This window comes from Zonotrichia albicollis, chromosome 1 (assembly GCF_047830755.1).
Source record: "Zonotrichia albicollis isolate bZonAlb1 chromosome 1, bZonAlb1.hap1, whole genome shotgun sequence".
In the NCBI taxonomy this organism is placed as follows: domain Eukaryota; kingdom Metazoa; phylum Chordata; class Aves; order Passeriformes; family Passerellidae; genus Zonotrichia; species Zonotrichia albicollis.
This window is the reverse complement of record NC_133819.1, coordinates 34002149-34019724: the sequence shown is the minus strand read 5'-3', so window position 1 is coordinate 34019724 and position 17576 is coordinate 34002149. Positions and strand designations below refer to the sequence as shown.

The window sequence follows — 17576 nt, the reverse complement described above, 5'->3', positions numbered from 1 at the left end:
TCGGTTGCGGGTGAACTTTGCATGGGAACACCGCTTGGGATACGGCCGTCCACAGGGACAACTGTCGATTACCAGCGCCTTACTTTCAAGGGATCACTGGGGATGTTTCCCTAAACCGCTCTGCTTAATTCTTCATAAAATACATTGACACGAAAGGGGATTGGTACCTGCTCACTACAAACGGTGCTAAGGACATGGCGCTTTGTGGGTCTAGGTGGGAGTGGGTGGAAAGTGTCTGCTCTTCTGTACCGGCTCATTATAACCAAGGAAATTTGCTTTCGCCCCAGTTCAGAGCCCGCCGCTGGCTCTAGACTCCCCTCTCCCGCAGACGAAGTTTGCTAGAAGTCCCTTGCACCTGTATCTAGACGGACGAGGGGGGAAATAAGTGGCTGTGTGAATGTTTTCTTGTGTTGGGAGAGCCTCCGAGAGTGTTCAGGGCGAGAAAAAGAGACATCTATAGCAGCATCGTCAGTCAATCAATTTCTGGTACACTAGCTGGTCTGAGGAAATCTCTTCTTGCGACCGTCTGATTGCCAAACCCCGCAGCATTGTCTTTCGGGACTAGGCTCCGAGCAGTAAATGTAAACATTTTAGAGGTGTGCTAAATCCCATTTAGCCCCCAGAGAGAGCCCCCAGACCCCGGAGCTCCGGGCTGGGAGACCGGGGGGTGAGGAGACGTGACATTGCGAGAGACTCCCCGCGCGTTGGGAAGGCGCCGGGAGGCTGTCAGAACAGCAAACCTCTCGTCTGCTGGTGAGCAAGAGAATAGCTGCCGAAACACCAAGTTTTCTATCTAGAAGTAGCTTCCTCTCCTGAAAAAAAAGCCCGGAATATTTCGGCTACTTGCTGCTATCAGAGAGCCCTCGGATGTTCTTCAGCTCAAAGGGATGCAAAATATCACTATTGGTGGCCAACAACATGTATATCTCCGTAGCTTCGTAGTCGTTGAATCCTAAAATTCAAACTAGACGGGAAGCTTGGTAGGAAAAATACCCGTTCACCCTCTTGATATCAGCAACTTAAAAAGACACAGAGGGTGACAGAGGAAAGGATTTTGCTAATTGATATTAAAAATGAATCTAAAGTATTCTAGCCCATATGAGTGCAGCCTTTTGAGATGTTCAAGCCCCTGAAATAATGTAATGTGGTAAAAATAATAATAATAAAAAAAAAGAAGTCAGAATTACACTGAATCCTCTTTACATTTGCTCATTCTCTTTACACGTATTCTGCAGTTTCCTAGCAAAATCACAACCACGCCGCCTCACGTTTTGGAAAATAAATAGCCGTTTCACAGTACGGGGTTTCTACCTTATCCATATATACACATACACAAATATATACAATAATTCACCTATTATTTAAATTATTTAGCTAGCTATTGTAGCACTTCATTCTATTGCAATCTTACGGAAACATATTTAGTTAAAAGAAGGAAAAAAAACAAAAAAGAAGAAGAAGTACGCCTATACCTTTTTTCCATAACAGACAAAATGGCAAACAGAAAATAAATGCCTTTTAAGAACTTCTGAGCCCGAGATATTTAAAATCCAAATAATTAACAGGTTTTTCTGAAGCTGCATTCCTGGCAAATTTTGCGACGACTTATCGCCTTGTGCCCCTATTTGCATTGGTAAAGGCGGAAAGACGGTGCGCTTTTTTTTTTTGTTGGCAGGGACATTTCAAATTCCCTAATGCTACGTTTTCTAATAAGCCTTTGTAGACTGTAATCAACCCTCAGTTTTACAAAACACTGCCCTAACTCCTTAGATATTTTCTCCTGCTCCAGTGGTAATACACTTCACCCTCCCTGTGCGAGAGAAGCAACAGAGATTGAAGCCAGCGATCCTGTAATATTTTAATTAGCTCCTCTTGACGCAAATTCCTTCTAGCACACGTTCCTCCTGTTAATTAGAGGCACCCACCCTACTGGCAAGGTAAATGGTCGGCTTCAAATATTTTCCAAGCAGAGCCCGGTGCAGAAAGACAACAATTTAGGTACAATAGAACTTGACCTTTTGGAGAAGCAGTAGCGAGTTAAACAGTTCCCCTTGCACACCATCTGTATATGTAAAAGCTAGACTATCGAGGCGTCCTAGTTCTGTTTATATTCCTCCAAAGAAGAAGAGATCTAGCTTTTTTCTCCTCCCTTTGTTTAGCTTAGCTATGGGTAAGAGTCTCCCCACCTCTTGGCCACGCTTCTCCTTTGCAAAACCGTCCTGCAGCAGAGGTTCCAAATTCAGAGCGGTTTTACCCTCTCTAATCCGGTCGAAATACATGGGAAGGCGTAACGAATGCATTTTGCTTCTCCAAACGAAATGCCTGCCTTTGTTTATGTTGTTCTCAGTGAGGTTAGCGAGGGGAAGGCTCGGTTTTCCCCCTTCCTCAACGCGGAAGTCCCAATTACTGTATTAAAAGAGCAATTCAACATTAGACCAAATAATCAACATTGATAATTGTGCTGAACACAGCAACTTAACAGCAGGCTCCCTGCAATTACCCACACATTCCGGGACTTTAGGCGTACATTATCTCTTGTTTCACTTAACAGCAAATAAAGCAGAGAACAGCCTGTGCCTTGGGTGTCTACTCGCTCCCAGACGAGCTGTGCCCCCCTCGGTTTCCCCATCGCCCTTCCCGCTTGCTTTGCGGGCGGCACCCGGAGGCGTTTTGGGGTCCCCCTGCGTTACAAACCCGCTTGCAGAGAAATAGGCAGCTCGCTTTGGAGAGGTGGGGGAGAGAGCCGAGCCATCCAAAAGCAGGCATCAGGGCTGCACGTGTGCATGCTGTGCAAGCACATATATGCCCAGACACACGCACACCCACGCACACACACACACTCCTATTTCCAGTTGCCTTCTCGCCCTTCTTGCCTTAATTTCCCTTTGTTTCCCAGAGGCAGCCCCGACCTCTGGCACGGCGGAGCCTCGCACGGCGCCGCAGCCCCCGCTGCAGAGAGGAGCGGCAAAGAGCCCCATACAAACCTGTGCCAGCTCTGCTCCCCATTTCTAGCCCCAAGGTTTGAAATTTATTGAAATGCAAGAGGGCGGCTGCAGTGAGTCCGAGGAGGTGGCGTCCCGCGATTAAGTGTTGGGCAGCTCTGTCATGTCTGCTCTGGCACAAGCTGAAGTTGACTGCCAAAGTGCTATAAAACCGCAGGTCAGTCTAGAACTGTTTTCGGTTCCCCTAGACGCGCCGTGTTCAATTATAGCCTTAAAAGCCCTAATACAAGTGCAAGAATTTGTTTGCCATCACACAGAGGCGGGGCGAGGCTCGGCAATGGTGGCGCCTTTGTTATCTCAAAGTCACTGAAATCCTTATACATTCCTTTTTGTTCGAAGGGAGGAGTGTCTGCGTGTGTGCAGGGTGTGGGGAGAGGTTTTCATCGACGGAATTGAACGGTGCGGGTGTACAGGGGAAATAACCAATGCTCGGACACCAAAAGAGGGCTTCCGACCCCCCAGTCCACTCCACCCACCACCCCACCACGACCACCCCCTGCAAAAAACCGGGGGAAAGTGAATGCGAGCAAAATTACAGCGTTGAGGAAAAAGCCAACCAGGGCTCTGGCACACCCCTCCCCACCTCAAGTTAAAAAAAAAAAAAAAATTAAGAGGGAGAGAGAGGGAAAGCCCCCAAACCTCCCAAAGCTTTTTACAATCCCTAAACGACATTGCAGTCTTCTGCTAGCGGTTTTGACGACATGCAATCCCTTTCCATCCACTTTCTAGCAAATATGTCAAGTTGGAAGATTAATTCATTAATTTCAAGTTCAGCTCACAGACGTGCAGTAAGCATAAGAAGTTCTTGCAGCAAACCAAAATAAAGAGTTCATTACAGGGATACGTCCGGAGCATTTGATTTGTGAAGGGTAACCCTTGTAAAATAAGAAAAAGGCATATAAACATTAATGCTAATAAATTAGTGTACTCCACTACAAAGTAATTACTTGATAATCTTGAATTTACAGCTTGAATTCAAACGCAATAGTTAACTATAATGTAGGGGAAATACATAATGAGAATATTTTCTCTCTGCATAACATGATTAGATTTGTTATTGAGTCGGTTACGATAAGCCAAGCAATAAATAAACAAATCGATGTTGACATTTAAATACCGAGGATCTCCAGAATTTAGTAGAGAACTTTCTCCGGATATATAAATACTTCCACAGCCCTGCAGAGGAAGAGGGGGGGAAAATCCAAATATTATTTCCCTAACATTTTCGTTTCCCTTCCACTAGCCTCCCAAGTCCACGGGGGCACGGATCTTGAACTACGTCTGATTTCCTAAGAGTACCGACTTCACAATAGCCGTTTGCCACCCTGTTTTTCTATTTTGATAAAATCCAGCCGGAACTGAAATATTTATTTTCTGAAATCGAACATCAGAAGAGCAAAAAAAGAACTTTTTCCGAGAGCTTAGGGATGTCCGTGCCTCAAAAGGTGCTGTATTCTTTGGCGTATTTCTGTGTTTTCTTTGGCTTTGCTCATTCGGAGGGGTGTGCATTTTTATTGGCAGAAAAAGTACTTTTTCGTCTCTGCCCCGTACAATCCGCTTTCTATATCATCCCTTTCATGCAACAATAGTAAAAGTTTAACCAGGTTTTTAAAATAGGTCTCCCTGGGTGTCAGCCTTCAGCGACGACACAAAGCTAAAAGGAAAGTATCTCGGTACGGCGAGTTTGTTCCTACGGGTTAACAGTATGTCAAATAATTTTAACTAGGCTTCTGGCAATTAAACTCGGAGTATTTGTCAAGCTGGGGTAGCCCAATATCCACTGGTTTTTCAAGCATTTAGTTGCAGAGTTGAGGCGGAGAGATCAGCAAACAGTCTTTAGCTCCGTGGTCTGCACTTTAAAGGGCTTGCTGGCTTTCTGGCGTTGCGACTAAGGCAAGGGATGATTTGGAGAGGGTGAGGAGGGGAAACCTGCGTCCCGGGGACCCGACACTGTTAACTACCTCCAGTAAAGCTTGGCTGAAGCCGCGCGGGGTATTTGAGGTTAATATGTAAGTAAGGGAAGGAAGACACTAAGCGCTTCGGAAGTGAACATGAATGCAAGCATGTAATCTATTCACCATGAAAATCAGTAAAGACTTGACCCTGGCACATTCTTCCTCGTAAGGTTTCCAGAAAAACCCTGAAGAGTGAGGTCTTTTTTCTTTTTTTTTTTTTTTTTTTTTGGGGGGGGGGAGGAGGGAAAGCTCAAACCGATCAAAAAAAAAAAAAAGGACAAAAAATAAAAAAGGGGGAAAAAAGGAGACGTTTTCTTCAGGAGCGTTTTCCTCCTCCTCGTAAGCAGCTTTCCACAAGAAAGCGTGCGTGCATCTCTACTACGGTGCCCTCCTTCTCGGAGCCTGCCAGCGAGCCGCCGAACGCCCCAGCAAGCCCACAAACAAACAGAAAGGTCTCACCTAACCCCGGGGGGAATTGATAAGCCTCTCTGCTGCAGAGCCAGAGGGTGCCAGGGCCCGGGCGGCTAAGCCGGGGCAGTGGCAGGGCGGCAGTGTGTCCCCCCGGGCTCCCCCCCGGCCCAGCTGCGCTCGGCTCGCCCCTGGGCGCTGGCGACGAGCTGTTGCTTTCCCCCGCGACGGCCACAAAGGGAGCGGGGCCCGGGCCCGCCGCTCGTCAATGTCAACGTCGGGCCACGTGACCGCACCTCCCTGCGCCGCCGGGAGAGCTCTCCACGTCAGCCTACGTCTCCCCATCCCTTACTTCACGGATCCGCTTCAAAGGGGCAGCTGCGCTAGAGAATCATGTTAAGCTCAGCTAATGCGGAGAAGCCGAGGTAGCCCTAATGATGGATTTTGATGAGCGTGTTCCTTGTTCCTCTAACATGTATTTGCCAAGTTGTACTTACTACGTCTCGGGTCCTGATTTTTCCAGCCTCCCTTCTTTTTTGCCCCAAACCCCGTCTTCTCGCCCTATGACATACTCCTACTCCTCCAACCTACCCCAGGTCCAACCTGTGAGAGAAGTTACCTTCAGGGAATATGCCATTGATCCCTCCAGTAAATGGCACCCCAGGAACAATCTGCCCCACTGCTACTCCGCAGAGGAGATCATGCACAGAGACTGCCTGCCTGCCACCAACACTGCTAGCATGGGCGAGATGTTCGGCAAAAACACAGCTAACGTCTACCACCCCAGCACCAACGTCTCCTCCAATTTCTATAGCACGGTGGGCAGGAACGGGGTCCTGCCCCAGGCTTTCGACCAATTTTTCGAGACGGCTTATGGCACGGCGGAAAACCTGGCCTCGGCGGACTACCCGGTAGACAAGAGTGGCGAGAAGGCGCCCGCGGCCGCCGGGGCGGCGGCGGCGGCAACTTCAAGTTCGGAGGGCGGCTGCGGCAGGGCGGCGGCGGCGGCGGCGGAGAAGGAGAGGAGGAGGCGGCCGGAGAGCAGCAGCAGCCCCGAGTCATCTTCCGGCAACAATGAGGAGAAATCCGGCAGTTCCAGTACGTATAAAGGCAGCGCCGGAGCGCTTTTAGCAAAGGCAGCTTGAAATCTAGCGCACCGCCGCAGTTAAATTTTTATATGCTGTTTTATAAGCATATAAGGTTTATGAAGGGCCTTTAGATTTCCCCCAACAAAACTTTGTTATAAAAGGCGAGATCACGTGTTTAGTGCTGAAATTGGCCGTGAAATACCCACCGGGCAATGGATGCCTAATTTTTTTTTCCTTTTTCTTCTCCTTTTTTTTTTCTTTTTTCTGTTTTTTTTTTTAAAAAAAAAAAAAATAAAAAACCAGTTCCGTGGTCAGCTCTTGAAAATATAATAACGTTCGTTCTGTGCCTGTAAATTCGGCAAAAAAGGAGATCCTGACTCCTTTGATATCAATGTAATCCAGTGATTTTATAAAAGCCATGTGTTGCACCAGAAGTCTAGTTAGGAGCTGAATTCAAAGCCCTCGCCGTTTTAACGATTGCGCTAGAATAGCGTTTAACAGATAAAGTAGCCGCCTGAACTGTAGCAATATATTAAAAGAAGCAAATTAACCTAAAGCTGGCCTTTTTGTCTAAAGGAAGCCATTTTACTAAGGCACTGTGGCAATTACGTGTTGCCTTCTGTCCAACAGTTTGTTACTTACAATTGTTATTCAATCTGTCAAAGTCTGATTTTTTTATGTGAGCTTTTTAAAAGGCAAAGCTAGTATACGGCCGGGGGAAAAAAATACCTCGACAATGAACTGTACCAGAAAAGGAAGTTTTTAAAGGGATAGCAGCTACGTTTAATGTAAAGAGCTCCTGAACCTTGAAACTTATTCTGCTTAATGAACTTTAAAACCGTAATGGCTAATCGAGAGGAGAATACCTCAATGCGGTGGAGAACGTACTTGAAAATAGCCGGCTAGGGGGAGAGGGAGACGCCTCAGCCTTGGGCTCAGGGGTTTTTCCCCTGCTCGGGACGCAGGGACGGGATTAGGCCGGGCAGTGAGGGCGAGGTGCAGGCGGGCAGGGGCTCGGGGTGGGCTGGGCGCGGGCCCCCCCGCCCGCTGCAGGCAGCCAGGTGATGGCTGCTCCCCGGGCAGCTCCGTGCGGGGTGGCGCCCGGCCGAGCAGCCCACAAAGGCTTTCCTCCGGCTCGTGAAATCCGCGAGAGCCCCCCGCCACCGCTCTTTCCTCCAGCTGCCCTCCCCGCGGAGGAAGCGCGGCCGGATCGCGGCTCTCGGCGGGGGTTTCGCCCTGCGCGCTGCCGGGGCCGCGGCGCCGCGGGGGCCGGGCTGTGCCGGCGGCTCCGGGCCCGGCCGCACGCACCCGCCACGGCGGAGGGCTGGCGCCAAGTCCCAGAGCCACCAGCTCCCACCCCGGAGCGGGCAAAACGCGTCTTTTCCACGTTAATGTGCTTTCCCTGGGAGTACCCCCGTCCCTCCTCAGCCCCCGCCGCCGGCCACGGCCGGGTCTCAAATGTTTCTGCCTTTTTTCGCTCCACAGGTGGACAACGTACGCGTAAAAAGAGATGCCCATACACCAAATACCAGATTAGAGAGTTAGAAAGGGAATTCTTCTTCAGTGTCTACATAAACAAAGAGAAACGCCTCCAGCTCTCCCGAATGCTCAATCTGACCGACCGTCAAGTCAAAATATGGTTTCAGAACAGAAGAATGAAAGAAAAAAAAATTAACAGGGACCGATTACAATATTACTCAGCTAATCCACTACTTTAAAACTCATAGCGTTTTTCAGGACGAGATTAAATTCAGATTTCGCCCTTGACAAGGTCAAGCCACGGGGTTACGTGGAGGAAGGAGGTGTGTATCTGACGGGACTAGAAGAATCTAAGGTTTTAGACACACGTAAACCTTCTCTGGAACTGCGATGATGATTTTTTTATATATGTATTTACATATCAACTGGAATCGATTTGATTTTGACACACATGGGATCCATTTCTAAACGTGCACTTCACCTCTGAGTGCAAAATCCATACCTCTTACCTTTGCAGGCACTGCGGCTCACCCTGCCACCGCTTTCGGCAGGCACAGGCGGGGACGGTCCCTCTCCATCCCCGGACTCGCCCATCCTCGGCCCTTCCTCGCCCCTGTGCTGCTGTGCAACATCTGTCTGGAGATCGCCAGGTCGGGCTCACCCGACCAGGACCACTGCAGAATATAAACTCCGAGAAATAATCTTTTGTTCTTCCTTAGGAAAATGTCTGGGTTAGAGGCAGTGTTCCATTGCTCATGGGTTTGAAATAAGATTTGAAGGACGGAGACACACACACAGACACATACACACACATACACACACATACACACACACACACATAAAAACAGAACTAAAGAAAGGGGGGGATGTCATGTCCACACCTTCCTGGGGCCAACCGCGAGTAGTTGTAATATGGATGTAGTGATGGTTATAGTAGTGATTCCTTTGGGGATGTGGGATGGGATGGGGGCGAGGGGAAAAAAGACCGAAATGAAAAAATTAATTATTTACTTTTAAAAATCAGGTATAAATTCGCCATATGTCGTAAAGAAACAATCACTAAAAATAAAATTAGAAAAATTTAATTAGCTCTTGTTTTATTTATGACAACAGACTATGCGTTGCCATCTTTTTGGAGACAAATCATATACAAATACTAAAAATAAATCGGCAAAAGAGTGTGAATTTCAGCGTTTTAAAAGAAACAGCTCCTTAAAGGAAACTAACCTTCTGGCTTCTGGCTCACAAACTTTCTTCAGGAAATACCTGTGGAGAACGACAGTTTAGCAAATACCACACAACACTTAATTGAAACTTGGAGTTGTGCAATGCACTAACATTGGATGATTAAAATAACTCTATTGCATGTTCGTTTAAAGGTGACTAGTGAGGAGTTTAAACAGAAGCCAAACAATGTAAATATGGTAATTTTGTTGTTGTCTACTTTAAATGTCATGAGCTCTACTTTGTCGCCCAGTCGACGTATTCAAAGAATGGAGAATTGTTTGAACTTATTTTAAATATCTATAAATATATATATTTCCCTGCAGGAACCAAAGCGTGAAAAAAATGCAATTAAAAAAAAAAAACAAAAAAAAGAGGAAAAAAAAAGGAAAATATTTAAAATTCTATATCAGTTTACAAAGGATACCGTGTTCTATCGTTGAGGTAATTTGCTGTCGAGAAAATCTGAATGTATATTTCATACAGGAATGGTGTTTTACAAGACTTGTAAATAATAAAAAAAAAAGAACCCATGACCTATTTTGTTCGAATGCCCTTTTTTTTCTCCTGGTTGGTTTTTTTTCAGTGGTGTTTTTTTTTTGTTTTTTTTTTATTGTTCCTTTGGGGCTAAAGGATGTGGGATTTCTTTACATGTGCAACAAAGTGGTGATAAGAATGTTTTTGACTAATAAATTTTACCAAATGGATGTAATTTCTTTGTCACAATTCACAAAATGCAATATCTTTATATGACGTTACTGTTTTCAATCTGTATCATCTATATGTATATACAGTTTTCTTTTAATATGCGCAAGTATTTGGTTGCATGTATACAGTGGAACAGCGCACAAGGAAAATAAAATTTAAAAAAAAAAAAGGAAACTTTATATTTTTACTCTGGTGTTACATTACTGCATGTTCTTTTCTCAAATGTAACTCCGGGACCCGAAATTCCTCGTGACCTTCTTCGGCCATTTGGGGCGAATTACTCTTCTTTTGTGAACTTCATCGTTAAATCTTCGACTCTGGAGTTAACAAGTGAACCTAGGCTTGTTTGAGCATACTTCCAGCGGGTCACAGGAAAAGGAAAATTAAGTGTGTACATAGCTCGCTACGTGTTAGGCCTTCTCCTTCTCCTGCCAGCACCGGCAGGGCAAGGTCCTGTGCTCCAGGGCTGGATGTGCCATTGTCGCTTGCTCCCCGCCGCATGTGTCCAGGAGAAATGCCTGCCGGTAGCATTTGGGACACGTTTTATAAGCTGGCACCAAAGGGAAGTTTCAAGCCAGCTGATGGATGTGGCCAGAATTTGAGAGCCCTAAGAAAATTGTTGTCTTTGGGGAAAAGAATCCGCATGGCAGCGTGGTGGAAACTGACTGTTTGAAATTGTCCTTGATCTCCAAGGCAGGGAGGGGGTGGACTGAGGCGGGCAGCGGGGGGAGGAGGGCTGGAGGGAGAAAGTTGGAGAGGGCAGGGGGGAGAAAACCCCAAACACCAAACAATAGCTGAGATAGGAATGTGTTTTGAGGAGAGTATTTGAATCTTTGATGTTGACCCTAATCCTAATCAGGAGAAGAAAGTGGATTCTGTTTTTGCATTGTTTACTGGCTTTGAACTTCTGTATTGCTTGGACATCACCCATAACCTTGAGGTGAAGGACTTACTGACTTCGGGCCTTTGTTGACCACCGCCACCCAGCCAGACAACGTTTTCCCAAAGGGAATGTTGAAAAGTGAGCGGGAAAAGAGGGGACTTGGTTTGTTTGTTTGTCTAGTATGCAAGGGGAAACGCCAGTTAAAAGGAGACAGACAGATGGATGGACAGACGGTGAGAGAGGGATAGAGGGACGGATGGAGAGCTGAATGGCAATGAAAGTTAAGCCTGCAAGCTTCCTTTCCTGGTTAAAAATTAACTGGTATTCAGAGCCAATCCTAGAGACAGTAAAAACATGGAGTTTCTGTGGTCGGGGTTTGGATTTCCTAGCCCAATAAAATCGCATCCTCTGTGTTGCTGTGACATTGCGGCCATAAAAACTGTCCGTGACTCGTCTGCTCGCCTGTACCAAAGGCATCGCTCTAAAGGCAGCCGAGGCGCGCCCGGAGGTTTTTACACCGGGAGGTGAGCCACCATCGCTCCCCGCCGCCGTCCGTCTGTCCGTCCCCCCGCCCGCCCGCCGTCCTGCCGCGGGGCCCCGGCGTGAGGGCGGGCGGGCAGACGGACGGACGGACGGACGGACGTCGGCCGCGGTTTAGGGGCTGCTTTGCCACAAGATGGCGATCTTCAGATCAATGTCAAAGCCGCCCGGGGCGAGGGGAGCAGCCCTGCAAAGGGAGAGGGAAAAAAAAAAAGAAAGAAAATCTTGGCCTTTGTTCACTTTGCATCCCTGGAGCCACACGGGTAATTATTGCACTTACCGGGCTCCGCTGTACAAAAAGCCGCTCGGGATGCCGGGGGAGGGGGGAGACGCTGGGGCTTCTCGGTGGAGTTAAAGCCTCTGGGCTTTGGGTTAGGAAATGCGCGAAGGTAAGTGTTTTATACATCTATCCGGCACGGAGAGCGGCGAGGAGTGTGCGGTGACCGGAATGGTACCCTGCCATGTGGGGTGGCCCTTGCCCTCACCGCTGAGCACCGCGGAACAGAACCGCAGGGAGGGGAAAGGATGCAAAAAGTTGATGATTAGGATGTGAAATAATATAGAAGGGACTTTCTAAGCTGCAGTTGACCTTTTATTTTCTCTTAGTTTTGGCCAGCCACGTGGAAAATCCAGGTTATCTGGAAATATTTTTTCAGAGTAACTTGTAGCTTTCTTCCACTTATTAAAAAGAAAAAAATAAAAAGATGAAAAAAAAAGAGTGTAGCATTGGAAATATTATGAAACTTGACATTTATGTGTGGAACAGTAGGTGTCTTCAATCAAATAGATGTATGGCAACACAGTCTGCAAATGACAGACAATTCTGACGATCTTATTAGTCTTGAACTACAGTTTAGTTAGGGTCGTTTGGTAACTTTAAAGGGTAGTCTGCTTCCTTGCAGCTGGACACAGATTGTGGTAAACAACTTTTGACATACTTATGCTAAAAACTGTTTATATGATTGCATATTAGGTCAATGTTCGTGCAAGACCAGATTTAGACTTCGATTCTTTCTTTTCTTTTCTCTTTCTTTCTTTCCTTCTTTCTTTCTTTCTTTCTTTCTATCTTAATCAGCACATGTGCTGTAAACAAACAATAGTCACTCATTCTCATGTGCTCAGGGCTGCTCTGGATTGTAGCTTTGAAACTCTATCCTCTCTACGAGTACCCCTAACTCCAGGTTACTTTTCATGCCCATAAAATTTTCACATGTTTTTCTTATGTCTCCATTTGAGAAGGGTGGGCGGGAAGGTGGTATTGTATGGAGAAGATACTGGTTTGGCTACATACTTTAATACATGTGTTTCTTAGGGCAGAGTTTAAAATATCTGTCCAAAAAAAATTTAAAATATGATTTTATCCTTTATCTTCTACGTATATAATGCCTGTTGCCTGCGGTATTTTTTAAATTGTGCTTCCAGGGGACTGTTGCAAGTGTAGTTAAAAGCACATGCTCAGTCGACAGAGAGCAGTTTCAGATGATTATTGGAACCTATCGATTTCATCAAAGATGCTCCATTAAAAGCTGGGGGATGTTGATCCCTTTTGACTCCCCTCAGCAATTCCAGGACGCAAGAAGCCACGTGAGAAGCAGGGAGATTTGAGGGTCCCTTTGCAACATTTCATTTTACACCAGTCAAGTTAAACTCCGCATATTTGATCAAATATTTATTTTTCCCCTTGTTGTTTCCCTGTCCCATTCAATACTTGGCTGAATAAATCAAAGGGACCCCAGCAGCAGTTAAAGCGCCCTCTGGTTACGAATTGTTTACTGACGGCCGCGGTCATAGGATAATATTTTAAAAAAACAAGCTTGTTTCTTACAATAACTGTTTATTATTTCACATTATTTGGGTTTGCATGTTTTGGAGGGAAGAGGGGAAGCCAGCTCAGTGTCTACACTGTGTTTAATTAATCGTGTACTCAACTTCAGCTCACATACCACATCCAAACCCCTGGGAGGCTTTTTCATAAGCTCATTGGGTTTGTGTTTTGTTGTCTATATTTTTTTTGAATTTTTTTTGTTTGTTTGGGTCACAATCTTTTCATTAAATGCGCTGAAATCGAAACTTCTGGCCGACGTGTGTGTCTGACAGCCAAGCTATACCGCAACCAAAAAAAAAAAAAATTATATGGATTCAGATCTTCTTTAAAGGGAAGACAGCCACAAAAAAAAGGAGAAAGTCTACAGTTTCAAATGCTTAATAGAGCTGTGCGGCGCATCTCTGGCAATAGAAGGGGTACACTTAAAAGACAGACTTGGGCATGGAATATTTTCCCCACACATATATAACCCGATACCGTTGTTGCTTCTGCATGGTGTTTGGGGCTCTCTGGACAATAGAAAGCCCCGTTGTTCTCGTCAGTGCCGGAAAACGGTGAGGAAATAAAGCCCTAATGAATTGGTTTGGGTGTATTTTGTCCTGCCGCACACCAGCATTTGAAACTCGTCAGAATTACTTGCAAAATATGTTCCTAATCCAAATAAGTAAAACGATACATGTATAATATAAAACATAGTTAGGCGAGCAAGCCTCCGGATGGCTGGAATAAAATTAAATCGCCGCCTAATTTTTAACGAGATAATCCGCCAAAACAAGCCAACCTCCCCAGCAGCACCACCAGCGTGAAAGAATTTCTAGTAAAGATAAAATTAGTGGGGCCGTCATTTGTCACCTAACTTGGCACAGACGCTGTTCCTAAACCTCCTGTCTGAAATCCGCCTTCTTTGGAGCAAATCCAGGAAAAAAAAAAAAAAAAAAAAAGGAAAAAAGAAAAAAGAGGAATCTGGCACACACACACGTTCCAGGGAGCTGACAGTTCCAATATTAAATAACTATAGTCTGATCGCATTAATTTTTGGAGCTGCATAAAATGCAGTCCACGGCTGTACTCTCAGATAGGCGGCGCATGCACTCCCGCACAGACTGCAAGGCCGTTTACGTTTTCACAAATTGCAGCTTGCCCATGTCTACAAATAAAAGCATATTTTAATTAGCTCGCAAAATGCGTCTCTGGATTAACAGCGCTGATCTTTTGGGTTATACGGGCCAATAATAAAAAGATAAATCACGGTTTAACACGATACGTTTTGAGATTTCCAGTCAGAGTTTGCTTAGGCTGAGCTGTCGGTTTTTATTTATTCCCTTTTTGTTTTTAATTTTAGTTCAACCAATAAAACGGCTTAACGACGCTATTAATGCATCTATTATATTTTTCTTAGATCAATAAAATTTTATTTTGATAGTATTGTCTATGTACGCCATGAATTTAGATTCTCCACGAAAACACCTTCTCGCTGGCTTTGATATTTATCAGAATTTTATTTGCTCGGTTTTATAGACCCTCGGATAGCTTTACTTACAGAAGTAGAATTAAAAAGAAAGTAATTCTCGTCCCCTGGCGTCCACAATATTCTTTAAAATTTCTTTTAAATAGGGGTTAAGTTCCAAGGGACACATTGTTAAGCGCTGGTAACGCAGTAGCTGCACTCAGCGCATGCCAAATTAGCTCAGTTTAGTCAGAATTGACCATTATCTTTTATAGTTACGAATCAAGTGAACATTATTAGTTTTACTTCGCTGGGTTTGATGATGCTGGTTACTATTTGCCTTGGCCTTGTTAGCGATTAAAGAAAGCGGAGATAATGCAGCGCCGAGCTGAGTTCATGATCTAGACGGGGTCGGTGCCTTGACCATCAAACCGGCTCCGTTTACTGCGGTCACCGCAAGAGCCCACGGCAGCTCCCGCGGGACCTGTCACGGGGCTGGGGTAACCCACTGCTGCAAAACCTAAACGGGGAGGCCAAAGAACACCTTCCAAAATTCTCACCGGCCTCTGTGCCTTTTGTCTGATTCCCCTGCACTAGATCGCAGAGGGAGGAGAAGCCAACTCGCGTCTCACCGATGCACTCCCAGTCATTTCGGCTGACGAGGTTTGCAGCATACTTTTTATAGTACTTTCCTTCATTTTAATCCAATTTTTTAAAGGGAGCTGCTTATTTTAAAAACAGTTTTGGAATGATTTCAAGCGTTTCTCCTCGGTTCCGTATGGCTTTTAGATTTGCAATCCGTTTCTATTTAATTTGGCAAATGCAAAATAAACATACCGCAAGAGCGGACTTCCCCAGAGTAATTTTTATACCTGACTTGTGTAGAGAAATGTATTTGGAAGGCGGCGCTGGGGCTCACGTTTCTTTTTATTTAGATCTGTATTTATGAAGCTAAGCCTATTGATAATAGCCTTCCTGTATACCAGCCAATAAACCAGTTCCTTATGTGGTATTAATTTTGTTAGTAATGATATGGCCCTCATAGGAATCTGATAAGGGTTCGTCCATCGCACATTAACACATCCGAAGTTAGTCTGGTTGGGAAATCACAAACAATGTCACAGGAGGAAATGCGGGAAGGGAAAAAAACCTCGAAGGGCTTCTGCACGCTGGGAGATCTACCCCTGTCACCGCATCCCACGGGCCGGTCAGAAGGAAACCGCGATGTGATGTTCGCCCCACCACGCTGGAAAAATCAGGCGCCTTTCCACAGAGATTTTATGGGTGTTTCAAAGCTGTAGCATCCCCTGCCTGCCCTGGCGCTTCCCGGGGGCGCAGAGGGACGCTGGGGAGGGCCCCGCGGGAAGGGACACTGCCCTCCTGCCGCAAGGAGGGATTCCTCCCGGGCAATGTCACGCTGTGGAAAAAAAGCTTTTCCCCGTGACAGGCAAATATTGCGGGACAAGACCACGTGGGGCTTGACAGATCCGTGGGGCGAGGGGGCAGAAGTGCTCCCTGGGGATTTCGAAGGCCGAGGGTAGGGCTGGGGAATTCGGGGCGCCGCGCCTGCTCCGGCACACCCGTCCCCGCAGGCAGCGGCCCCAGCACCGCCGCCGGTGCCCTCCAGGCAGGGACTCTGGTCCCGGCCGGTGGTGACTCCCGGTCGGCCGCCGCTCTCACCCGCCCGACCTGCTGGAAGCGGAAAGCGGCCGATGGCCGCTTCTCCCTGCGGCGTGCGGGAGAGAGGAGCGAGTGATGCTCCTCAGGGATGGGCAGCGGGAACTGGGCAGCCTCAGGCTCCCCTTGAACTAAAGTGCCCTTGTTCCGCGGCCCAGGCAGTGAGGCGACTTCAAAATGGCATAAGCGGGAGATGATGGAAGTGAAAGCAAGTCATCATTAAGCATTTCATTACGAAATCTATCTGTCTCTCTGCCTGCGTCCCTGCCTGTCTGCTCTCTGTCTGCTACCTCCGCCACAATTACATATCGACTGGACCGGGCTGTCTAGTATCTCGGTATTTATCTAGCTACTCTTATTTCTATTATTTAGTGCATTGCTTAACGGAGACGATGCTTTTGAAGAGGCGAAAGTGAAAAGACCCAAATGGAGAGGGAGGGAGGGGAGATATAAAAATGATCGTCCAAATATAAACACATCAATAAACACGGTGCGCAGCATCCTGCGAGGATCCATTTGAACTGCTCGCGTCTGGATTCTTTCTGTGACATATGTCTGGTTTTATATTTTAAATGGTAATCAGACCTCAGTAAGAATCCAGCGTTAACTAAAGCATTAGAAGCTGCAACCGCACAATCAATCCTCCCAGAGTGGCATTGCTCCCTAAGAGATTCCTCAGCGCAGCGGCGAGCATTTTATCTCCAGGAAAATTAAGCCCAGCCTGGCGTCGTGGCGGTGATGTTAGGCTGCAAGCAGCCCCCTTCCTCGCTAGTTTAACGCGGGAGGCACCAGGCCCCTTTACGGTTTCCAATGATCCGTGATAAACAATAACACGTCTTTTATTTCTTAAAAAAACGAGACAATCAAATAAAATGAGCAGAGGCTGAGCATAAAACACCGGGCGAGCCGTGGCTTTATTAATTTCGTGTGACACATAGCTGCGGAGGGAGGTGAGCAGGCATTGCTGCTGGAAAGCCCGACCACGGGGAGAGAGGAGCGATAGTAAAAGCTTCATCTGGACACGGCTTCGGCCTAGGTATAATAAACATCAGGACCGCCGGGCTATTTTATAGCGGTGTGTGTGATAAGAAGGGAGCAAACTTGGAGCCAGTACCAGCACAGCCCTCTCTTTCCCCTTCCCCTTCCCCTTCCCCTTCCCCTTCCCCTTCCCCTTCCCCTTCCCCTTCCCCTTCCCCTTCCCCTTCCCGGGAGCGCGGCTCCAGCCTGGGCGCAGGCGCTGGCCCATATGGTGGAAGTGCGCGCGCCCGTGTGTATGGAAATCCATATTACACATTAATATACATCTATCTTCCAAATTCAGAGGTCGACCTGAGAGCAGC

At 46.7% G+C, this 17576-nt stretch overlaps 1 protein-coding gene across 1 annotated transcript; it reads left to right on the top strand.

Moving 5' to 3' along the window:
• The first annotated feature begins 5685 nt into the window (after positions 1 to 5685).
• HOXA11 (homeobox A11) lies at positions 5686 to 9999 on the top strand. The gene is made up of 2 exons (XM_005480894.2): positions 5686 to 6463; positions 7939 to 9999. Exons 1-2 carry the CDS (start codon positions 5800 to 5802, stop codon positions 8169 to 8171), a joined length of 897 nt encoding a protein of 298 aa, XP_005480951.1. The 5' UTR covers positions 5686 to 5799; the 3' UTR covers positions 8172 to 9999.
• Positions 10000 to 17576: the final 7577 nt, after the last annotated feature.